Source organism: Mesoplodon mirus (assembly GCF_964341445.2).
Source record: "Mesoplodon mirus genome assembly, chromosome: 7".
NCBI classification, from domain to species: Eukaryota; Metazoa; Chordata; class Mammalia; order Artiodactyla; family Ziphiidae; genus Mesoplodon; species Mesoplodon mirus.
In genome coordinates this window covers 63,552,155-63,577,677 of record NC_138983.1, presented here as the reverse complement: position 1 = coordinate 63,577,677, position 25,523 = coordinate 63,552,155, and the positions used below count along the sequence as shown (strand labels likewise).

General features: G+C 47.3%; 1 protein-coding gene across 4 annotated transcripts in view; it reads left to right on the top strand.

Moving 5' to 3' along the window:
- The first annotated feature begins 4,381 nt into the window (after positions 1-4,381).
- IRAG1 (inositol 1,4,5-triphosphate receptor associated 1) overlaps positions 4,382-25,523 on the top strand; it is a 121,405-nt gene continuing 100,263 nt past the window's right edge. For all 4 annotated transcript variants that reach the window (XM_082626811.1, XM_082626810.1, XM_082626809.1 and 1 more), the window contains exon 1: positions 4,382-4,738. In XM_082626811.1, coding sequence (XP_082482937.1) covers positions 4,672-4,738 — 67 coding nt within the window. In that variant the 5' untranslated portion in view covers positions 4,382-4,671. The remainder of the gene's footprint in view (positions 4,739-25,523) is intronic.

Here is a 25,523-nt window from a genome sequence, read left to right as displayed (position 1 = left end):
ACACACACATATGTACTTGTGAGTATGTGTGAATATGAGCATATTTGTGTGCACGTATATATATCTATACTGTCCCGTTATCTTACTTTTTCCACTTAACCATGTGATCTTGGGGGCTTTTCATGTCACTACACAAAGAGCTTTCTCATCCTTTGTTGTGGCTGTACCCATCACCTTTTATGACCCCCAATTGGTGGACATTTATGTTGTTTCCAATCCTTTTGCTTTTATAGACAAAGCTGCAATGAATAATCGTGTTCATTTGTCATTTCCCAAGTGTGGGAGTGTGTTTGTACAATAAATTCCTAGATGTGGAATTGGGTCAAAGGATACGAGCCTTATAATTTTGATCATGCTAAATTGTCTTCTATAGAGCGTGCTCCATTTCACACGCCCATCAGTAATGTGTTTTATGAAATGCTTGTGTTACTGCAAAGATTTTAAAAGTTATTTGGTGACCCCTTTGTGAAAGCTATGGGCCTGTACCCAAGAAAAACAGAAATCACACAGTGTGTGTTTTTTTTTTGTTTTTAAAAAATGTTTGGCTGCGTTGGATCTTTGTTGCTGTGCGCGGGCTTTCTCTGGTTGAGGCGAGCAGAGGCTACTCTTCATTGCTGTGCACGGGCTTTTCATTGTGGTGGCTTTTCTTGCTGTGGAGCACGGGCTCTAGGCGCACGTGCTCCCGTAGTTGTGGCTCGCGGGCTCTAGAGCGCAGGCTCAGTAGTTGTGGCGCACGGACTTCGTTGCTCCGCGGCATGTGGGATCTTCCTGGACCAGGGATCGAACTCGTGTCCCCTGCATTGGCAGGCGGATTCTTAACCACTGTGCCACCAGGGAAGTCCCCACACAGTATTTTGCATACAATTTCAGTTGGCTCAGAAACCCCTGAAGGCTATCTATAAACTCCAATTTAAGAAGCCCTGGCTGAAGAGGAGGAAGTATGGTACAGAGGGGAGAGCTTTAGGGCCAAACCACGTAAGTTCACCTCTTAGCTCTACCACTTACTGGCTGTGGAACAACAGAGAAGTCTTTTCGCCTCTTCAAGTCTCAGTTTCCTTTCCAAAAGAATGGTGTAATAATTCTATTTCATAGGGCATTTATGAGGGTACATGCTTTTATGTAGAGCATCTAATATAGTGGTTGGAATATAGTAGGTGCTCAACATACAGTCTGTATACACATATACAGACACATAGAAACACACACACAGACACAGACACAGACACACGCCCTCCCTCACGTGCACACGAAGACTTCAGTTCCATTTCTTTGGTTTTTTTTGGGTTTTTTTGACTGTGTTGGGTCTTCGTTGCTGTGCACGGGCTTTCTCCAGTTGCGGCGAGCAGGGGCTACTCTTCCTTGCGGTGTGCGGGCTTCTCATTGCAGTGGCTTCTCTAGTTGTGGAGCATGGGGTCAAGGCACATGGGCTTCAGTAGTTGTGGTGCACGGGCTTAGTTGCTCTGCGGCATGTGGGATCTTCCCAGGCCAGGGATCGAACCTGTGTCCCCTGCATTGTCAGGCAGATTCTTAACCACTGTGCCACCAGCAAAGTCCCTTCAGTTCCATTTCAACCTGTTTCTAGTTGTCTTTGTAGTATTTGCTGCTAGATTCACAAAATCAACTTTTGGAGCATCATTCCCTAAAGTGAGGTCTTTGGACTAACTACATAAGAATCACCTGAGGGCCTTAATTAAAATATAGATTCCTGGGTCCCACTTTAGATTCACAGGATTAGAATTTCTGGAAGAGGTGTCCAGAGAACTTCACACTTGGGGGTTCTATTGCACAATGAAGTTGGAGACACAGCACTAAAGAGTTTGGTAAATTCCTTCTGTTCCCTATACCTGCAATTCTAGTAGTTACCACCATGTGGCTTTACCAGGGGGGCCTGTTCCCAGCAGGTGTATAGGGGTGGACACCTGAGAGAAAGCATGACTAGTAACCAGGAGAGTCGCCTCTGGTTCCATCTGCAAAAATACAGTTATTTATGGGTGTGACAGACGGCATGCACTGCAGTCTCATCAGGAATCTCTCATAACAAGCAGGGAGGAGAGATAGTCCAGGACTGGATGCCCATGGAAGGGGCTGGAATGGAAGCCCAGTGGGCCAGGTTTGGCGGAGAAAGCCTTCCATGGCTGGGGTGACTGACCCATGGCCAGGAGCTGGGGATAAGGACTGTGTACAGCCAGGCAGCTGTCACCAGGAGGCCTTGAGGCTACAAGCCTTGAAGCACCAACCCCTAGAGCTCTCAGCATGACAGGTGAATGCTTTCTGAAGTGGCAAGTGATGGCCCACGGCTAGAATTGCCAGATTTAGCAAATAAAAATACAGGATGAGCAGTTAAATTAGAATTTCAGATTAAAAAACATATTTTCTTTTAGATATACAGATTGCCAACAAACACATGAAAGGATGTTCCACATCACTAATCTTAGAGAAAGGCAAATCAAAACTACAATGAGGTATCACCTCACACCGGTCAGAATGGCCATCATCAAAAAATCTACAAACAATAAATGCTGGAGTGGGTGTGGAGATAAGGGAACCCTCTTGCACTGTTGGTGGGAATGTAAGTTGCTACAGCCACTGTGGAGAACAGTATGGAGGTTCCTTAAAAAACTAAAAATAGAACTACCATATGACCCAGCAATCCCACTACTGGGCATATACCCTGAGAAAACCGTAATTCAAAAAGAGTCATGTACCACAATGTTCATTGCAGCTCTATTTACAATAGCCAGGACCTGGAAGCAACCTAAGTGTCCAACGACAGATGAATGGATAAAGAAGATGTGGCACATATATACAATGGCATATTACTCAGCCATAAAAAGAAATGAAATTGAGTATTTTGTAGTGAGGTGGATGGACCTAGAGACTGTCATACAGAGTGAAGTAAGTCAGAAAGAGAAAAACAAATACCGTAGGCTAACACATATATATGGAATCTAAAAAAAAAAAAGGGTTCTGAAGAAACTAGGTCAGGACAGGAATAAAGATGCAGACGTAGAGAATGGACTTGAGGACACGGGGAGAGGGAAGGGTAAGCTGGGACAAAATTAGAGAGTGGCATGGACATATATACACTACCAAATGTAAAATAGATAGCTAGTGGGAAGCAGCCGCACAGCACAGGGAGATCAGTTCGGTGCTTTGTGACCACCTAGAGGGGTGGGATAGGGAGGGTGGGAGGGAGACGCAAGAGGGAGGAGATATGGGGATATATGTATATGTATAGCTGATACACTTTGTTATAAAGCAGAAACTAACACACCATTGTAAAGTAATTATACTCCAATAAAGATGTTAAAAAAATAATAAAAATAAAAAACATATTTTTTAATATAAGTATGTCTCGTGGACTTCCCTGGCGGCGCAGTGGTTGGGAATCCGCCTTCCAATGCAGGGGATACGGGTTCAAGCCCTGGTCCGGGAAGATCCCACATGCCACAGAGCAATTGAGCCCGTGTACCACAACTACTGCGCCTGCGCTCTAGAGCCCGCGAGCCACAACTACTGAAGCCTGCACGCCTAGAGCCCGTGCTCCGCAACAAGAGAAGCCACCGGAATGAGAAGCCCACGCCCTGCAATGAAGAGTAGCCCCTGCTTGCCATGACTAGAGAAAGCCCATGCGCAGCAATGAAGACCCAACGGAGCCAAAAATAAATAAATAAATAAAAATAAGTATGTCTTGTGCAATATTTGGGACATACTTATAGTAAAAGATAAGTGTTGTTTATCTGAAATTCGGATTTAAGTGAGTGTCCTGTATTTTATCTGACAGCCCTACTCAGGGCTTCTCTGAGCTGCCTCTAACTGCAGAAGAGGGCTGGAGCCCATATGTGACTGGTTCAGGGCCCGCAGGGTGTGCTGCACCCAAGGTGATGAGGAGTGAGTCAGGGCAGGGTGTGGACTTCCAGGAGAGAGGCAGCCCTTCCTCACCTGTGTCCAGGCAGGAAACTAATTTCTGTTGATCAGCAAGTTTGAGGTGCTGGCACTCTGCTCAGCCCTTCAATATTATCTCATTGAATCCTCCTGCAACCCTAGGAGTTAGGCACATGTGATCACTATGATTCCCACTTTAGAGATGAGGAGACTGCTGGGTCTCCCTGAGGTTAAGAGCACAGGACTGTCAAGTGGAAGAGAAGGAATTGAAGCCCCGGGGCTGGTGCCAGGTCTGGGATTAGCTCATCTTCCAGGCCCTTCTCTCTGTTAATCCCAAGGGCTTAAGGTGGGGAGCAGCCTCCACCTCTGAATCCCTGGGACAGGAAATGTTCCCAGTTTCCCTGGCACTGGGCCAGGGTCTTGTCCAGGCTCACATGCTTGCTGGAGACTCCAGGCTGGGAGACAGATCTGCCGAGTTCCCCTGCTCCCCGTCTGGCCGGGACATGCCCAGCGGCATGAGCTGCCCATGGGCACTGCCCTCCGCTGTGCCGGTGCCCGTGGGAGGGGCCCAGGGCCAGCTGCTGCCTCTCAGGCCCAGCCTGCGCTGAGCCCCGGGGTGGCCTGGCCAGCTTCCCTGCCGTTAGCCCCCTGAGCCAGGCCAGAGGGGTCCCTGAGGAGCTCTGGGCTCTAAGTCCCAGCCCCTCTCTGAGGAGGCGGGCAGCGGGGCTCGGCAGCCAGAGGCTTCTCAGCTCTGAGCTCTGGAGCCAGATGTAACATTGACCTTAAATGGTAAAAGCTCCCCAGAGTGAAGAGAGGCTGGCCGGAGGAGGAAAGGGGAATAACTCAGTTTTAGGTAAGTCGTTGCTATCTCCAAGAATAACCTGCCTCTTCAGCTGGGAGCAAGGGAACACTTCTCCTCCTTAAAGGTACAGGGTGCTGGGATGGGGGCGCCTGACTTTAACTTTCCAGGGGAGTTGGCTTGGTTGGATGGCATTTCAGCCGAGTATTTTTATTGTTGCTGTCATAATTTTCAAATAAGCAGTGAATCTTGCCCGTCCTAACTTAACTAAATTGTGCTGCTTTTGCTTGCTGTTAGAAAGCATGCACAGGTTAGGGTGAAAATGTGGGTTCTGGCTGGGGATCCACAACCCCAGATTTCCTGTGGGCCCCTTTGGAGCAATAGAGGGTCCCCAGATTACATAAGCCAGCTGGTCAGGGCTTTCCCCACACCGCCTGCTACCCCTTGCCCAGCCCTGCTCTGTGCTTACTTATGCCTCTCTCTGCCCCCCACTCCCACCCTGTGCCACCCGCCCCCTGTCCCCCTTGGACCTGGTGCTGGCCCAGCCCTGTCTCCCTCCCTCACCTGCCCCTGCTTCTGTCCCTGCACTTCCCATCCTGTGTTCTGGTCACAGCCCCTGTTTTATATCCCTGTCCCCATCTCTCCTGTCTCCAGCTTTGCCCCCGTGCTCCTTCCCTGCACCCTCAAGGGGTTGCCTGTGCCTTGTCTGTGCTCCTAGCCTGCATACCTCCAGGAGCTCGGAGTCAGAGCTATTCCTAGAGTGAGCGGCACTCGGGCTGTCTTTCTCCAAAGGAAAGGCCAGTGGAAGCCAGAGGCCAGAGAGGGGCCCAGCTGTCTGCTCCCTCCTGCCCAGTAAACGGCTGTAAAAGCCTGGAGATGCTCTCTAGATTGAGTAAATACAGTGCGGGATCTGGGACCCCTGGCTGGCGCTCCCACCTCCCAGAGCTTGGCAGCTGCTGCTTTTTTAACACTCACTCTTCAGGCTGCTCTTTGAGGGTCTCGGGGGAAGTAACGCAGCCCATGGGTCTCCTACAGGAAAAGGGAAGCAGCTTCCCAGGGCTGTTAGGCTGGGAGCACTAGGGAGCCAGACCTGCCAAGGGTTCTGTTGTCCCCACCAGGGGGCAGTGACGCGCTGGTGAGACAGGTGGACTCTGGACTGCCCCTCAGCCGTCCTCCCTGTGGCTTGGCAGTCAGCAGAGGGACTGTTTGATGAGGAGGAACAGAGGCCCTGATGGGTGGGGAGGAGAGATTTAGGAGCCCCCAGACTCTGCTCTGAGCTCTTTGAGGCAGGCGGATGGAGATAGAGAACTCAGTTCTCTTGTAGTAAAAGCAAAAGGAAGCAGGAGAGAAAATGGATATGAATTGACTTTGTGCCAGGGTCTGTGCTAGAACTGTTATTTAATTTAATCCCTGTGGTAGAGATGAGGACATTGTGGTTGAAAGAGGTAAAGCAATATGCTGAAGGGAACACAGTCTGTAGGTGATGAGCAGGGATTCCAGCTCAGGCCAGCTTGGTCCAAAGTGGGCACTTCCAGTGTTAGATGCTACCCTGCCTCTAGTTAGTAACCAGGGTCTCAGGCAGTTATTGAGCATCACAGTCCAAATGATGGGAAAATCAAGGGGATTGCATTTGCCCCATGAACCTTGGAGGCCAGACCCTGAATTCAGGTGACAGCCCAGGGCAGCCTCACTGGTTGAGATGCAGAGGCAACACGACTCCGTGACCTTGGACACACCCTGCCTTCTCTGCGAGGGCCTTCCCCATGGGAGAAGGAAAACAGGTCAGCCAGACAGACAGAAAACCTCTCTGCTAATCGGCTACAGATGTAAAAAAGGAGTTAGAGAAAGCTGGGCTTAATCACCTCTCATTACTTTCTTCCCAGTACTTTTAAATTTATAATTCTTATTCAGAGTTTTTCCCTGGTAATAAAAGTAATGTGTATTCTTTGCTAAACTTTCTTGGAAAATATAGAAATAAGTATAAGTAAGAAATTCAGAAATAAACATAAAGAAATAAAAGTTCCCTCTGGAATCCTATCACTCAGAGATAAATATTGTTAATATTATGGTGTGTTTCTTTCTTTATATTTCTCTATATTTTATAAAACTAGGGCCTTACCATGTGTGGTTTGGTAGTCTGATTAAAAAAATTTTTTTAAGGGAATTCCCTGGCAGTCCAGTGGTTAGGACTCGGCACTCTCACTGTGGTGGCCTGGGTTCAATCCCTGGTAGGGGAACTAAGATCCTGCAAACCGTGAGGTGCAGCCAAAAAAAAAAAAAAATTTCTTTTTAAAGACTTTATTTTTTTAGAGCAGTTTTAAGTCACAGCAAAGTTGAGAGGAAGGTCCGCATAGAGATTTCCCAGATCCCCCTGGCTCCCACACACGCAGAGCCTCCCCCAACATAACAGCCCGACTGGGGTGGCACATTTGTTACAACTGCAGCTGATGAGCCTACACTGACACATCATAATCACCCAAAGTCCGTGGTTTACCTTAGGGTTCACTCTTGGTGTTGTACATTCCATGGGTTTGGACAAATTGTATAATGACATGTATCCACCATTATAGTATCATACAGAGTATTTTCACTTCCCTAAAAAATCTTCTGTGCTCCATCTATTCATCCTTCCCCACCAACCCCTAACAATCACAGATCTTTTTACTGTCTCCGTAGTTTTGCCTTTTCCAGAATGTCATACAGTTGCAGACAAACACTATGTAGCCTTTTCAGACTGGCTTCTTTCACTTAGTAATATGCATTTAAGATTCTTCCATGTCTTTTCATGGGTTGATAGCTCATTTCTTTTTAGTGCTGAATAATATTCCATTATCTAGATGCACCACAGTTTATTTATCCATTCACCCACTGAAGGACATCTTAGTTAGTCTTTTTTTTCAATTTTTTAAACACCGAAGTATAGTTGATGTGCAATATTATGTAAGTTACAGGTATACAACATAGTGATTCACAATTTTTCAAGGTTGTACTCCATGTGTAGTTATAAAATATTGCTATATTCCCTATGTTGTACATTATATCCTCGTAGCGTATTTATTTTATACATAATAGTTTGTACCTCTTAATCTCCTACTCTTATCTTGCTCCTCCCCCTTCCCTCTCTCCACTGGTAACCACTAGTTTGTTTCCTATATCTGTGAGTCTGTTTCTTTTTTGTTATATTCACTAGTTCGTTTTATTTTTTAGATTTCACATATATGTGATATCATGCAGTATTTGTCTTTCTCTGTCTGACTTATTTCACTTAGCATAATGCTCTCCAAGTCCATCCATGTTGCTGCAAATGGCAAAATTTTTTTCTTTTTTATGGCTGAGTAGTAGTCTGCTTTTTTTTTTTTTTTTTTTTTTTTGCGGTACGCGGGCCGCTCACTGTTGTGGCCTCTCCCGTTGCGGAACACAGGCTCCGGACGCGCAGGCCCAGCAGCCATGGCTCATGGGCCCAGCCCCTCTGCGGCACGTGGGATCTTCCCGGACCGGGGCATGAACCCGTGTCCCCTGCATCGGCAGGCAGACTCTCAACCACTGCGCCACCAGGGAAGCCCTAGTCTGCTTTTTTTAAACTGAACATTCTATCATGATTATTTCCTCATGTCATCAAAGATACTTCAAAACATGATTTTTAAGGGGTTGTATCCTACCAAATAATTTTAGCTGTGCAAAATTTAATCATCATTCCTCTCGTTGGGCATTTACAAATGTGGTTTTTCTTTGGGGCCTGTCTCAGTGGCACACACATGATGGCTTTTCTGTCCCTTTTGTGGAGTTTGGAAACTCTGCGCTCCCAGGTGGGCTTATGCAGTACGCCCTAGGGTGTGGGCTTGTTCTGCAAGACGATATTAAGTGAGATACTGACTCAACTCAAAACACATGGACTCACATCGGAATTGCCTTTTAAGTTCTTTTCTGTCCATCTGAGTTAGCCCAGCAGTGCGGGTGCTGCAGGACTTTCAGTACTGAAACCAGACGTCGGGCAAAACCAGGCAAATCAGGGCAAGTTGTTGTCCTGGGTTTGAACCTAGTGTGCCTTCAACATCTTTCACATGCTTGTTTTTCTCTCTTCTTGAGAAAATGAGAGCAAGTCGTGGGCTTGGAGGCTTCGTCAGGAATAGCTAGAATTTAATAACCATTTTCACTAAATGTATCTTTACAACTAACCCCTCTCTGTTTGTGGTATAAGTGGTACTGACTTTTCCACAGATGGTAGGGGTATAAAGTTTCCTTTTAAAATAAATGTGATGACAGGGGAAGCTAACACTTGCTGAGCGCTTATTGTGTGCTAGGTGCTGTTTCTAATGCTTTCCTTGCAGTTCCTCATTTCATCCTCCCAGCAGCCTCTGAAGTAGTTACTACTGTTATCCCTATTGTACAGATGAGGAAACTGAGGCACAGAGAATGTAAAGAACTTGGCCAACAACAGAGAGCTGGTAAATGACCCAGGCAGGACTGCAACCCTGGCTTTCTGGCTCATTGCCAGTCAAATGAAAGAAGATTAAACCAATAACTATATAGGTGGCAAACAGACATGGGAGAAAATGTGAGGGTGGTGTGCAGATGACTCAAGTTTAGGAAACATTGGCTTGGAGGAAACTGGGGTTCTGTGAGCAGGGGTATCAGTGGGTACAGGATGGGGTGGGGGGAAACTGAGCCACCCCAGCAAAACCAAGGGAAAGTTAGAAACCTGTGGGCCTGTGGGAGAGGCTGAAAGGGATGGGGCCATCCAATGATCACAGCAGGGCTGCATGGCTGGGACGTGGTGCAGAGGGCATGGTGGTCACCCCACGAAGGGACACACAGAGGCTACAGGACATTCTGCCACTGACAGGCTAACCTGGAGGGTGTTTCCAGAGAGCCCAAGGTTCCCAGTTCATCAGAAGAAAGTTTGAAGATACCCTTGCCTTTACTCATACAGGTGTGGTCAAAAGAGCACTGCCTCCAAGTTGGGAGGAGGGCTTGGCCTTGACCAACTCTTCCCTTGTGATCACAGTGGGAGCTGGTGCCTGGAGCTTGAGGCAGCATCTTGCCCTGCTGGAGAGCGCAGGCCCTGGAGTGACCATGCGACTCCACCACTGACCAGCTATATACCTTGAGCCACATCTAACCTCTCCAAGCCTCAGTTTCCTCTCCTGTAAAACAGAGATAATGATGGTGCCCACTTTGTAGGGTTAAATCCCTCAGCCTGGTGTCTGCTCTTAGCACCCAGTAAACATTAGGTATTATTATTTCTAGCCTCTGTCCGTCCCCCCACCCCAGGGATTCCATCAAGGACACTTCTGGACTGGTTGTGAGGCTCTGACTGACCATAATTCTGGGTCCCAGTCTCACCTCCATTAATACGCCAAGGGCAGTAGCAGACTTACGCTCTAGATGACTGGCCATTGGTACCTGGTGGGGTCTTTAAGGAGGCTCAGTAAAAACACCTTCTTCCTCCACTTAAGTTCTAATGCTCATCGAGAAGTCAGCCTAATATCACTCTTATGACTGATAAAGTTAATAGGAGAATGTGGTTTCCATTCCATTCCAAAGGCAAGCAGGCTTTCTAATATTGAATTGAGCAGACTGACCTGCCAGCCCTATGTAGTGCCCTCCAGGGGAGGCAGGCCCCTTTAAATCTTAGAGCCTGGAAGGGCAGAGCAGGACGTGTGTCCCAAGAGGAAGGGAAGAGGAAAGGTCCGACTCTTCATGTTACCACTTCTTGAACTCACCATCAGACAGCCATTCCCCTGGGGCAGAGCCAGGAGTCTTACATTTTTGAGGCTCCTTCCACACGGAAAGAACAGTCACGTGTGGAGAAGAAGCATTATGCTTCTAACAGAACTGCAGTGATGGTCTGGCCCAAGTCATGTTGCTAAGCTGCAGGGCTGCCATGTGGTCCCAGGAGGGCAGGCACCCTCCAGGGACCCTGCTTTCTGCCTGATGGAATGTCACCCTTTCTCCTCCTGAGATGCCTGGGAGGCACCTGTTTGAGGACAAGTGCTTCCCTGGACAAGATAAGCATCCAACTAGAAGTATCTGGTGTGATCTTTTTCTTTTTTTGCATGGAAGTTCCATTTAGGCAGCTCCAGCGAGGGAGCAAATGACCATTCTCTCCTCTGGGATACTTCATATAGACAAGAGAAGAGAGGGAAGGAAACTACCTTTGTTTGGACATGCTGTACATGCCAGGCATCTTGTGTATAATAGCTCATTAAGTCTGTACTGTGGCCATATAAGGGAGATATTTATGAGCAACTGATTCAAGGAGGTTAGGCCACTTATCTAAGACTGTTAACTAGTAACCAGTAAGTGAAGAATGGGATGTCAAATCCAAAACTATCAGACCCCCAATCTGTAGCAATTCCCATCACTCTGTGGCTTATACACCAGGCCACAGTGCAGAGTGAGAATGTCCAGCCCTTGTCCCTGCTCCTATAGTTTGAGCCCAGGAGGCCCCCGCACTGCTGCTCAGAGCAGAGGCCCTGAGCTTTGGGAGCAGGAGTCTGGGGCAGCTGTTCCACTAGGCCAGCTCTACTTTGCATCTCTCTTTTGTCTCCTTTTAGCCCGTGACTGTCTTTATCAGGTCTCATAACCTTGTCCATGAACAAGGCCCTTCTTCTGTTTAGTTGGAAAATACAAGTCTAGAACCATGAGCTTTTTATTGGCAGGAAATGCCATGTCCTACATTGTGAGTCTTGAGTCACTCTCTCTGACTCACCAAGGCTTGTGTTGGAAAAGTTCATAGATAGGCCATGGTCACCCAATCTGCCACAGAGGCAGCATGGAGTAGGTTGGGACCTCAGGTTCTCAAATCAAATGACCTGAATTCAAGTCCCAGCTCTGCAACTTACCGTGTGACGTTGGGGGAAATGATCTAACTTCTGTCTTACTTTTCTTAACCGTAAAATGAGGCTGATGGTGATAATGATATAACTTGATCAAAGAGTTGTTGTGAAGATGAATGGATTGATGTATCTACAGTACTTGTATGTGTATAAGTACTCAATAAATAATAACCGTTATTTAAGCTCCGATTAACATCAAGCACAGGTAACTCCTCTATTTTGTGTCTCCAAATGGTCAGGTTTCCCTAAGGGCTATCTTGCCATGATATTTTCAATTTGTTTGGGGATTAGTTCCCTGGTAAAAAGACTGTAATGTCCTTCTGGACTTCTTAGCTCAGACATATTTCCTGTTGCCCAGCTGAAACAGGAAACTGGTCCCTGATGGAAGGTGATGCTGATGAGGCTGAGTATTGTTAGGAGGAATCTAGATGGTGGATGCCAAAAGGACTCCTTAAGGATCATGATCTTGGGGATATTCAGGGTCCTGGACCTATCTCTAAGCCTGGTCTTTGGTCTGGAGTTGATTATGTACATGGAGACTGACTCATGATAATCAAACTCACAAGAGACTGAAGTATGTAATTCTGAATGTCTGTGTGCTAATGTATGGGGAGGAATTACCCTTTCCAGTGACCACAGTGCCTGGGAGGTGGAGATTTTGCTCAGAAGGTGGAAAGTTCTGAGGGCTATTTCATGTAGGCCATAAAGTGGCCTGATAGCCATCTCTGCCTACAACAGAGAGACTCCCCCAGAGCACAGGAGAGGTCTCTCCCCTGGGAACTTTAGATAAGCATTTCTCTTTGGAGTTCGCTTTGTCTTCTGTAGAAAGATGGGATTTGTTGGAAGGTAGTTCAGAGAATCAAAGGAAGGAGTAGACCGTTAGGCTCCAGGAAGACAGCCCCCAGGGCAGTGCTAGGAACTTGCCAGTGTTTTCTCTAGAGCAGAGGGGTTCTCTAAGGCAAAGGGTTTTTGACGGTTCATCTCATCAATTAAAAAAAATTTTTAGTATGCATTTATGTGTAATTTAATTTATCTCTAATTTATGTGTATTTATTTTAAATTAGATTCATGAGCTACTGTATTAATGTGAGTTATTTTATAAAACATGTAAAATTAGAAATTTTAAAGGCTGAGAAAGAGAAAATACTATTTGAAAATCTTGCTTTATGTTTTTAACAGTGCCAGCAGCTTTTTTTTTTTTTTTTTTTTGCTTTCCTTAAATGAGTATTCTTTTTTTTTTTTGCTGTACGCGGGCCTCTCACTGTTGTGGCCTCTCCGGTTATAGAGCACAGGCTCTGGACGCGCAGGCTCAGCGGCTGGCTCACGGGCCCAGCTGCTCCGCGGCATGTGGGATCTTCCCAGACCGGGGCACAAACCCGTGTCCCCTGCATCGGCAGGCGGACTCTCAACCACTGCGCCACCAGAGAAGCCCTAAAAGAGTATTCTTTAGTAAGAGAAATGTGATTAATTATGCCTCATTATATTTTAAGATCTCAGCACTTTGGAGAACCCCTGGCTTTAATGACTGTCATGGTTAAACCAGCCACTGTACCAATCAGTCTCCCAGTAAGGAACCAAATCCAACTCAATTGGCTCAAGAGACTTTAGCAAAAGGACTATTTATAGAGGTTTGGAAACCACAAGGGATGAGGCCCAGGTACACCCCAAAACTAGCAGCATCAGGGAGCCGTTACCAGCCCTAGCCAGGAGTGGTGAGAGAAGAAAATAATGTGATTGGAAGCCAGTGAAGAGCTGGGGAAGAGGGACCATCCAGGATGAGCTGTAATTAGGGAGGGATACGACCACTGCCACAGATGTAGCATAGAAGAAAGGAGGGGGCAGGGAAGGAAATGCCCAACCTGTCTCTCCCCCCACCTCCTGCTGGCCCATTGGCCAAACTCAGCCAGCAACCATGGAAGCCCAAGTGATGCATCCCATAGTTGTCATCTGGGAGCAGAGAATGGATCCTGGGGCAGGGCAGGGAGAGGGAGGGCAGGCAGAGGATAGCCAGCTCAGATAGCTGATGTGGAAGAAGGTATCCTTCCCTACGGAATTCCAAGTGAACTTTTCAGTTTGATCCACCAGTTTGTAAAAACCTTTTTGAGAGTTGCTTGTGGTGTTAGCGGTAGTAATATCTTCACTCCACATTGTTTGCAGGAGGCTTGTAAGGGACTTGCCCATTTTATGGTGGTTGGCTTGGTTAAAACTAGATAAATATATTTCATGAATCCACTTGGGCACATTCAAGATGTATCATACTTTGCTGAAAGCAAATGACTGCATGAGTGCGATGTCAGTCCCTTAGCATTGGAGAATTTCCCGTTTCCTCAGGACATTTCGCAAACTGGTTGTGATAGTGACCTTTCAACATTGAATGAAGGCACCATTGCCAGTCTGCTTATTTAATACTAAGGAAGTAAGAATAAATAACAGTTTCCAACTGTCTTCCCATATTCCACTGGATCATCTTACATAGTCCCTGGGCATGCATACCCCACCCTGAAGACGACTGCACTAGCACTCAGCTCCTATCTTGACCAGGTTCCAGTGGTTCCTAGTCTCTGTCCAAGGTCTTGGGGGAGAGACCCCGATGGGCCCAGCTTGGTTGGGTCTGTACCAATCAGCCATGGTCAGGTGACAGGAACATGGGGTATCGATGTGGCCATGGGGAGCCATCCCTTGTATATAGGGGTTCCTTTTAGAGAAGGGGAAATTGCTGAAAGCAAAAGTCTCTCCAAAAGATCTTGTCACATACTTATAATTGTCTTCCTGTCCTGCCTTCTGGAGATCCTGGTCAAGCCTCCCATCTCTTCAGCATTTACAGACAATTTACAGACAATTACAGACAATTTACAGACAATTTCTTGGGTTACTTCCATAGATGACTAATCATATCCCTTGCATGTGGTTTTTCACATGGCTGTACATCAGATGGCAGCTTTGTTTTCCTGCTGTTATCTCCATGTAGAGCCAACATTCCCAACAATTCTGGGGTTCACAGGACCTTACACTGGTTGGGGCAGACTATTTCTCTGGTTAGCTGGGTTCAGCAGAGAAAGATGGGTGTGGTGATTACATCAAGGATCTGGCACATTTAGATCCAAAAACACTTGCAAGTTGTCCCTCTATCATGACTCCTACAGACTGTAAACCACAGAAGTTGCATAGGCACGGGAACAAAGAAAGCCTGACTTCAGAGTCCTGGACGGGGAGGTTCAACTTGCTGAAATCCCCAGGAGCTTGTTTCACTTGACAATAACAAGAGTAATAATAATGTACTTATTTCTATCACAGCTATCATTGATTGAGCACCGGCTACATAGTGTGTTAAATGCTTTACATACATTATCGCATATTTCTGCAACGCCTTGTAAGATCAGTAATAATAATATCTATATTTTACTGATGAGAAATCGAGGCTTTCTGAGGTTCACTCGGGTTTACACAGTGGAAAGTGGCAAGGTCAAGGCTAGGTTGCCCTTGATGCAAAACACACACAGCCCATCAACAGATAGAATCTCACACTTGGAACTATCAGGCCAGGAGGAGATAGACGCTGGGCCAGTAAGGTTTTTCAAAAGGTTAGATCATTATGGGTTTATTGAGAAGTATTAAGGGAAGCTAGAACCATGGCAGGTTTAAGGTGGTTCTTGATAGATAGTGAGTGAATAAAAGAATGAACCCTCCCAGGTCTGAAAACAGTAAAAGCTTTCCAATATCCACCCCTGGTGCTGAAATGAAGACAGCATATAAGCAGTGGTCCCAGGTCCTAGGCTTGGCTCTGCTTCCAACTCATTTTGTGCCCTTGAGCAGATCACTGCTCCCTTCTGAGACCTTGGTTTCCTCATCTGTGAACAGTTCATCCTCCAAGGCCCAATGGTTCACCCCAGTGATTGCATGATTGAGGCCAACCCAGAGCAATACTTGTGTCAGACGCTGAGTCTGTGACAAAGGAGGATAGCAGATATGTTAGAAGGGTCAGCTGTTATTGTCCGTTCTCTAAAAGCCCATGCAGTGCTTTTGGGGACAGTCAGAACTGGTATCAGGTCCAAAGTAAATGGATGGCTGTGTTTTTAAGAAAACATTTGCTGCTGAAGGGACTGCTTATTCATTCTCTTTTTGTTAACAAGGCATTTGACTCATGCTTTGGACAGTTGCTGCTCCGATCATTGTCGCTAATAAAAGCAGCCTCTGGAGCTTGGTCCCTCTTCCCTTACACTATGGGGCCAGCTGCTCCCAGCCCTCCAGCTCTAGGAGCACATGAGTGTGTCCTATGGGGTGGGGATCGGGGACAAAAAGACTGGAAGTCCCTTGGAAGGGATTTGGGGCACCAGAATTTGGGGGCCTCCAAGAGGCATTGGGTACCCCTCAGAGCTCCCTACGTGGAGATCTGGAGAACTGAGGAGACTCAGAAAGATGGTATAAGCAGCTAACTACATCTTGGGGACTAAGTCTAATGCAAGTTGAAATGCCCATTTCCATCCTATAGCCAGAAATTCTAGAAGAGACCATCCTATATGGAATATATAGCCAGCACTAAGTGAGTATATGAATGCCAAGAGCTCCTGGATGGTCTTGGCTGCCAAAACCATTCTCTGTTGTCCAGTAGTACATTCTCATTCTGTATCTCATGTGATCCTCCCAGAGGACCATGGAGCCATGTGATCTGTGTCACTTTTCATGAATTCTTCAGATTTCACAGTCTTATGCACTATAGATAGCATAGCTCCTTCCATTGCCCCCACCCCTGCCCCCAGGGCCACAGTAGGATTTTGGTGGGCTCTAGGCTTTTTTTTTTTTTTTTTACTTTTTGGCTGTGCCACACGACATGCGGGATCGTAGTTCCCTGACTAGGGATCGAACCCACACCCCCTGCAGTGGAAGCGCGGAGTCTCAACCGCTGGACTGCCAGGGAAGTCCCTGGCCCCTAGGCATTTTTGCCTTCATGAGCCCCTTCTTGCTTATGAAATTTATAACTCTGTTGGTATAAAGATAAATATATTAATGTTATATTCAAACATTTTTTTACCTAAAAGTTCATTTTTTTTCCTTCTGACTCTTAAACGCGATTAAAACATTTTAATGGACACTAGGCGCTGTTCCTACCGGATATAATGGATGAGTCAGCCCTGCCCCCTCACCTTACTGTTCAGAGCGTGGTCTAGGGACGAGCAGCATCAGCGTCAGCCGGGAGCTTGTTAGAAATGCAGACTCTCAAGTGCCGCCTCAGAACTACTGAACCAGAATCTGCAGCTTGACAAGACCCGCAGGTAATTTGTGTGTGTATTATAGCCTGAGACATGCTGTCTACCACACTGTCCCATGGTACCGCTGGGGATATCTGGATCATAGGTCACACTGTTACCCCAAATTACAGCAAGAAGTTCCGTAACAGAAAATCCTATGTGGAAGATAACATCTAGCGTTAAATGGCTGTGTAAATGCCAAGAATTCCTGGACGGCCCTGTGTGCCAAAGGTGTGCTCCTCTGTTACCCAACTGATGTTCTCCCTCCTCTACCCCTCCCCCGCCCCCCACACACACTCAGTGGAGAAGTCAGTCCCAGGCGGAGGGGTCTGACCTCTTTTGCTTCTGAGTTGGTCCTTCCAGTTTTTCTGTGAAGCACCTGGCCTCCAGAGCCATCTCAACAGAGACAGAGGCAGATGCAGGAGGCACAGCCCTAAGTTCCTCTACTCGGAGGTGACACCAGTCTCTTGGGCAGAGCTAGTTATATGGCCCCAGCCAACTGCAAGGGAGGCTGGGAAATGCAGGGGAACACAGGAGTATTCAGGGAGCACTAACCATCTCTGCCCCAAGTGGAGAATCAGTGAGACAAGTAACAGCTACTGCAGGGCCTGAGGCCTCCCAGAGGCAAGACATTAAGAAACTGGGATGTGAACAACTAGAGACTCAGAGCTTGCAGAGAAGTCTTTTAAGAGCTGAGAGAGTTAACTCAGAGACAAATGCCTGCCCTCCCCCAAGGTCTTACTCTTCCAGTAAGGGGGAGGGAAGAATCAACTGGGCAACAGAGAATGGTTTTGGCAGCCAAGGTCATCCAGGAGTTCTTGGCATCCATATACCCACTTACTGCTGGCTATATATTCCATATAGGATGGTCTCTCCTAGGACTTGTTGCTACAAGATGGAGACTTAGTCCCCAAGATGCACACTTAAAGCCGCTAAGATTTTAGGTCGGTTGCAGCAGCTACTGTAAATTACCCTAATTCACTACCCAAGCACCCTTGTCATAGACCCCTCTCCCACTTCCCCAGAAGGAAAGTGACAACCTGTCACTCATGCTGTGCTCTCCTTGTGGCTTGACCATCCAGCCTCTGCCTGCTTAGTGCTCTAACCCCACCTGCTCTGTGCCTTGCCCCTGGATTAGAGGCTTACTACGTTCTATGTTATAGGGAAGGAAACTTGAGATCCCACTGGAAAATAAGTAAGGAGAGTGCAGAATCTTGGTCTTCTGACTACTATGTGCCTGTCTGTGAGGGAGAAAAAAATGAAGTAGAAATAAAAGGAGGGGGCTTCCCTGGTGGCGCAGTGGTTGAGAGTCTGCCTGCCGGTGCAGGGGACACGGGTTTGAGCCCTGGTCTGGGAAGATCCCACGTGCCGCGGAGCGACTGGCCCCGTGAGCCACAAATGCTGAGCCTGCGCGTCTGGAGCCTGTGCTCCGCAACGAGAGGCCGCGATAGTGACAGGCCTGCGCACCGCGATGAGGAGTGGCCCCCACTTGCCGCAACTAGAGAAAGCCCTCACACAGAAACGAAGAGCCAACACAGCCATGAATAAATAAATAAATAAATAAATAATTTTAAAATAAAATAAAATAAAATAAAATACTCCCAGCAGAAAGAGCATGGGGGGTCATGCTGCGGCAGACTCAGTATGTAATGTATACCTCGGCATGCCTCTGCTTTAAAAAAAAAAAAAAAAAAAAAAAAGAAATAAAAGGAGGTTTTCACAGGCATCAAGGATAGGAAGGGTTATTCCTAGGGAGCCACAGCTGTCTTTTAATTGGCTTTGCACCATCTTCATTAAGAGGTTTTATAGGGCTTCCCTGGTGGCGCAATGGTTGAGAGTCCGCCTGACGATGCAGGGGACACGGGTTCGTGTCCCGGTCTGGGAAGATCCCGCATGCCGCGGAGCGGCTGGGCCCGTGAGCCATGGCTGCTGAGCCTGCGCGTCTGGAGCCTGTGCTCCGCAATGGGAGAGGCCACAACAGTGAGAGGCCCGCGAACCGCAAAAAAAAAAAAAAAGAGGTTTTATAATATCAGAGGCCACTGTTGGCCTGGGGGCGAGGCTCGAGAAGGATTGAAAATGCCAGCTAACATCTAGTGAACACTGACTATGTGCTGAACATTGTTCTAAGAAGCTTACGTGTAGAATATAATTTACATCGTTATCATCATCCATGTTTTACAAATGAGGAAACTGAGGCACAGATAGAGAAAATAACTTGCCCGTGGTCACGCAGCTACTATGCAGCAGGGCTGAGATGTGATCCCAGGCAGCTTGGCTCCAGAGCCCACGTCACAACCACCATGCTCCCTGAGCTCTGGATACCCACTAATTAGAGGGCTTGGGGGCATCTCTGACCAGTACTATGAGGAGGACACATTGAGCTACTCCTTGAAAAAGGAGTCATTCCATAGTCATTCCATTTGACATTCCGTAGTCAAATAAGTCTGGGAAACTCTCTATACTTTCTCTCCCTCTCGGAGATTTATCCTGCATCTTTGCTTCTTAAGGGCTGAGAAAGCCTACAGGACAGAAACCTGCCTCATGCTGTCATCCGCAAGTGTATCAAAATGTGGAACCTTATTTTCAGAGCTCATAGCAGCACCCAGAATGAGGGTTGCAGAGGACATACTTTGGGAGAAGCTGGCTAGGGACATGTGTGCTTGAGTGGATGCGGCATCTAGAAAGCCCTCACCCCTTGCAGGACTGCCAAGGCAGGCTCTAAGGGGGCCAGGTCAGTTCCAAAAGCTGGGAGGCAGATGGTGGCCAGAGTGGGGACAGCACGGGCTCTACTGGTTTCCAGTCCTGCCTGGTCACCCTCAGCTCTGTTGCTCTGGAGGAGTCGCCACAGGGCACTGAGTCTCAGTCTCCTCATCTGCAAAATAACATCTTCCTTCTAGTGCAGTCGGGGGATTGAGTGAGCAGATGTTCCTAAAGCGTCAGGGACAGTGGTATGCTCTGATGAATGGTGAATGTTGTCATTCTGTTGTCTATTTTGCTTGCCTTATTCTTTACAGTCTTCTAGGTGGTTCCACATGGAACTAGGATATAAGGGTTGGAAGCTTCCAAGGAGCAGGCTGGGCCAATTCCACCCTGTCAGGCTGGAGGTTGTTGTGCCTCTTTTCTGCTCCAAAGCAGGTCAGGAGACTCCCCAGTCCAAGAGAGAGTTTCCTCCTGAGAAGGGGAAGGGGATGCTCTCGGGTTGGATGAAAGAATAAGGAGGAAATGTCAAGAGCTGAGGTGGAGCTGTGGGACACACTCAGATTTAGCTCCAGATCAACATCAAAAGGGAGCATTAACCCAGGACTCCAGCAGGTCCCAGAAGATCCAGAAAAGGCAAAAGTTGATCTCCCTGCTACAGGCAGAATCCGCCCCAGGAAAAATGTTCTGATTCTGAATGAGGTGCCAACTGGCAGAGCGTGTGAAGTCTGCGCCAGCACTGACAAGTCACCTAGCAAGGTGCATTTCTAGACAATGAGGGACCTGAGAATACATTTCAGAAGGCGATTATTTTTAAAAAGGCCTTGGACAGAGAGGGCCACTGTGGTTGTGTGGAAAGGGCGCTGGGCTGGGAGTCAACCTCAGCTGGGCCCCTGATGGCTGCGACCTTGTCAAGTCACACCACCCCACGGGAACTCAGCCTCTTCATCTGAAAAACAGACATAATAGTATCTACCCTGTAGTATTTCTGTGAGGGACAAATTAAACAGTGGATCTTAAGTAGCTTAGACAATAGAAAGCTCTAAAGAGCAAGAGGTTAATATTAAAAACTAGGAACACCCTTTAAGGATTGCCATCAGGAGACAACCATCAAGATGAAATAGCTTCCTTCTAAAAAGCTGATGGACTCTCCCAAGGTGAAGTCAGCCAAGCGGACCTAGGATGTTGGTGAAGATTAAAGACCACAAGTGTAAGAGGCTTCCCAGTAGATGCAGAATTACTATCTGACCCAGCAGTTTCACTCCTAGGTATATACCTAAGAGACTTGAAAACAGGTGTTCAAACAAAAACGTGTGTAATGATGTTTATAGCAGTACTGTTCACAATAGCCAAAAGGTGGAAACAACCTAATATCCATCAACTGATGCATAGATAAACAAAATGTGATATATCCATGCAATGGAGTATTATTCAGTCATTAGAAAGAATGAAGTACTAATACACGCTACAACCTGGATGAATCTTGAAGACATGAGGCTAAGTGAAAGAAGCCAGACACAAAGACCACATACTGTATGACTCCATTTATATAAGATACCCAGAATAGGCAAATCCATACAGACAGAAAGCAGATTAGTGCTTGACAGGGCCTGGGAGGAGGGAAGGAATGGGAAGTGAGTGCCTAACGGGTATGTTTCCATTTGGGGTGGTGAAAAAGTTCTGGAACTAGGTCGTGACGATAGGCGCACAGCATTGTGAAGGCACTTAATGCCACTGAACTGTACACTTTAAAATGGTTTAAACTGTACAATTTATGCTATGTGTATTTTACCACAATTTTAAAAAAGTTCCTGGTGAAGAGGAAATGTGATCCCAAGGCTAGATTCCCCACTCCTAGAGTTCAGCTGAGGGGAGGGGGAGGGGCTTCAGAGCTTGTCGGCTGGAAGCTGAGGTCTCGTGTCAGCAAATTTACCAAGGGCCTGTGGCAGGCAATCCTTGTGTGAGGGCCCCAGGGGGCTCCAGAATCGAGGACGACATGCTTCCTGCTCTCAAAATGTATATACATTATTCTCACTAAGGACGGACTGACAAGTACTATAGCTGACAAGGGATTAAGTGCAGGGCAGTGGGCCATTCATTCTGCCCTGGTCATCTGTGCAGGCTTCTCGGAAGAGCAGATAGTTGAGGAGGTGGAGGCTTGGCAGGTTGGTGAGGAGGGGAAGGGCTTCCAGGGAAAGGCACGTGGTGGGTACGGGGTGGGGGGATGTTTCTGAGTGGGGAACGCGGTGCTGTGAATCAGGCGCGGTATCTGCGGAGTCGGGGGATGGGGGAGAGGGTCCCGAGAGAGATGCGCTCCAAAGGCAATTAGGTCAGCTTGTGGAGGGCCTTGAAGGTGGAGCTGGGGAAGTGGGGACTTGCACTCCAGGCCGGGGGGAGCCAAGGAGTCCTCTAAGTAAGGAGTAACATGACTAAGCCCGTGTTCGAGAATGATCAGTGTGGAGGAAGATGGCCTGAAGACAAGGAGGCTGAGGACGGGAAGGTGGGCTGTGGCCTCATCTCTGCAGGGCTCAAGGAGGCCCCCTTCCTCCCCTCAACATCCCCGCCCCAAGAAATGACAGCGGGAAGGGTAAACCAAACTGGTGAGCTTTGCATTAGCCAAGATTCTTGTTTGCATGGAACAGAAACTCATTCAAATTAGATTAGGCAAGAACCAGAATTTTCTGGGTCTCATAACTGAGAGGTCTAGGGCAGTTCCAGAAATAGCTGGATCCATGGGGCTTGTTCCCTCTTTCTCTCAACTGTCCTTGGGTTCAGATCTCTCCTTAGGCAGACTTTGCCTCTCAGCGGCACTGTGGCACACACAGGTCCTGGCTTACAGCCTCCTCTCAGAACCCCCAGCAGCAAGAATTCCCCCAGTCATTCCAACGAAAGTTGCCAAATTGAATTTATTGGCCCATTCTTAGTCTCGTGTTCATCCCTTGTGAATCACCAGGGCCAGTGGTGTTCTGATTGGCCAGGGCTGACCCCACCCACCCCAAGCACAGAGATGAGGAGATGCTGCTGTTACCAGAAGAGGGGGGACTTTCTGCTAAAGGGGCATAAATTGTAGCTGTCTCCATAAAGCATCAACCCTGTGCCAAGCCATTTACACATCTCATTTCATCCTCTCAGCCATCCTGAGGTGGAATCGGTTACCTCCCTTTTACAGAGGAGGAAACTGACTTGTAAGCTAACTTGTCCTCCCTCCCTACCCCAGCCCCAGCACTTTCTCTGTTCTGTGCTGCATAGCATCTCTTAGGGACGCCAAGTACAGCCACTAAGGAGGGTGACAGCTAAGGAAATGAGAACTAAAGCGCATGATCTTTAAGCTGAGAGACACTCAGACTGCATTCAGTCAGACAGCTCATGCAGGGGTTGGAGATCCTGACCACTTAGCTGTTGGAAGATCGGAGGTCAGTCCAGTTGTTGGAGATGCTCCTTCTCTGCCTCACTTCTGTCCCGTGAGCCAGGCAGCTGGGAATCACTGTTGATCAGGAGGTGGGAGAGTGGGGGTGTGTGCATCTCTAGACATGGAGTACAACTCAGTGGTGATGCAAAAGCATTCACTGCAGACAACTTCACAAACACCATAGCTTCCCTGCCCTTAGCAAGACATCGCAGAAGAGGGTGATGGGGCATTTGTCAGGGAAGAGGGAGTAAAGGGCATTCACGCATAGAGCACAGGATGTACAAAGGCACTGAGGCATGCTTGGCGTGACAAGTCTTCATGATGATAAAATTCCCTGGGAACCCAGAATAATTCTATCAGGGAGAGACAGGCTGCCATGGAAATGGCTTCCTGTGGCATCAGCACCAAGCTAGAAGCTCAGGCTTCCCCAGGTGATTCTGCTTCCCTAGTCTTCATTTTTAGGAATTAATTTACAACTAATGACAGAGAGTCACCCAGGTCACTCTCTGCCCTTCCAAGCCATGTGCCAGGTTAAAGGCCTTTGACTTGGTAACAGCAAGCAGCATAAATCTAGAGCATTTCCTGTTTGGGCAACAGGGCAAGTGATGCAGTGTCAAGAGGGCCTGGGCAGGAGTGAACACAACCAGCAGAGCTTAACGGTTGCCCAGATCCCCACTGGGGTCTGACACAAGGCACTCTGGGTGAATGGAGATGTTCTAGAAATACTGACATCCTCAGGGGACTGGCCTGGCCCAGGGTGGAAGGCAATTTTAGATGCTCGACTACTATTTTTGGATTCACTACTGCTCCAAATGGTGGGCAGCCATGGAGGCCTTCAGGGAACCCGAGCACTGTTTCCCAGCACAGCTCTGATTCAGCCTGCCCAGAGTGCAGGCCAGTGCCCACTCCCCGCATGCTCTGGGTTTTGTGCACTTCCTAGTTATATGCTGGTAGACAGCACCCAAAGCACCCAATACTAACTCCTGCAAAGAGAATTCATCACACACTAATACAAAGGGATCAACCACCATCTTAGGATATGACTCAAGACTATGTCAGGGATACTGTGCAGCTTGGACTCTGGCTAACTTAGGAGAAAAGGGATCAGAGCCAGAGACATCCAGAAACTTCCCTGGCTTTCCCTTCTCAGAGTTGGCTGAATCAGGCAGGGAGCAGATTCTGTGCAGGGAACAGAGTCACTTTTCCTGTTGAGCTGAGATTTCCTCTCACGTGCTTGTCAGCAGTAGAGGGGCCACAAGACAGGGGAACAGGCAACACAGGATGCCTTTATTGGGCTAGCTCTGGATGGACGAAAGGAATATATAAGAATGTGCTCTGGGAACTTTCCAGCTGAAAGCCCAGAGGAGCAGTGCTGGTGTGCTTGTCACAGGTCACATTCCTTTCTGTTTCCAAAGCTAGTCCTTACTGATGAAGGGGAAGAGTGCAGGGGATCTCCAGACTGCGATGAATCCTGTCCTTGAGCCTCGTTTCATAGAGACCTCAAGACGTCATTCCCGTTTGTGCCCATACCTGGAAAAACAATATATATTTGAAGGTCTTTGCTAGCAGAATTCTAAATGCCTCAGGTGAGAAATGATGTACCCTGCAAAGATGATTTGACTTTTGGGAATGTTACATGTGTTGAGTGTGGTCTGGAGTGAGTGTGTGGATGTGGATGTGCAGTGTGCATACGTGGGCACACGTGCTGCATCCCAGCTCTCACCATCCGTGCCTTGAGTGCCTGATGAGAGCTCTGTCTCTTACTGTGGAGCTCAGTGGCTTGCTCTACCTGGTTTACTGCTGTACACAGAGCTTGGCTTTGAAGGTGATCAGTAGATATCTGCTAAATGGAAGAACAGACGAGCGATCTGCACGTGCATCTTGGCAAGTTTCTCTTTCTTTTGGGCGTAGTCTTGTCTCCACGTCTCTATGTGTCTGTCTCTCTGAGCTCATGTCCCTGGTCCCTTCATCTCTTCCTATTTCTTTTCGTCTTTCTGTTGTCTCTTTCTCCTTCATTTCTCCTCTCATAACCCCATACACACACATATACTCCATCTCTTTTCCGCAACCTGTCTCCCTAAATTTCTTGTTGTTTTCTTGTTTTTCTTTTCTCTTTTTGGGGGGCAAAAGTTTCATTTTTAACAGCTTTGTTAAGATATGATCCATATACCATATAATTCACCCAATTAAAATATACAATTTAAAAATATACAATTCAATGGTTTTTAGTACAGAGAATTGTGCAGCCATCACCACTATTTAATTCCAGAACATTTTCATCACCCAAAAAGAAACCTGTATCTATTAACAGTTACTCCCCATTCCCCCACATTCCTCTAGCCCTAAGCAACCACTAATCTACTTTCTGTCTCTATAGATCTCTCTATTCTTGACATTTTGTATGAGTGCAGTTATACAATACATGGTCATTTGTGACTGGCTTCTTTCACTGAGCATAGAGTTTTCAGGGTTCAACCATATTTCAGCATGTGTCAGCACTTCATTCCTCTTTATAGCTGAATAATATTCCATTGTATGGATATACCATATTTTATTAATCTATTAATTAGTTGGACATATGGCTTGTGTCCACTTTTTGGCTATTATTAATAATGCTGCTATGAACATTGTGTACATGTGTTTGTGTG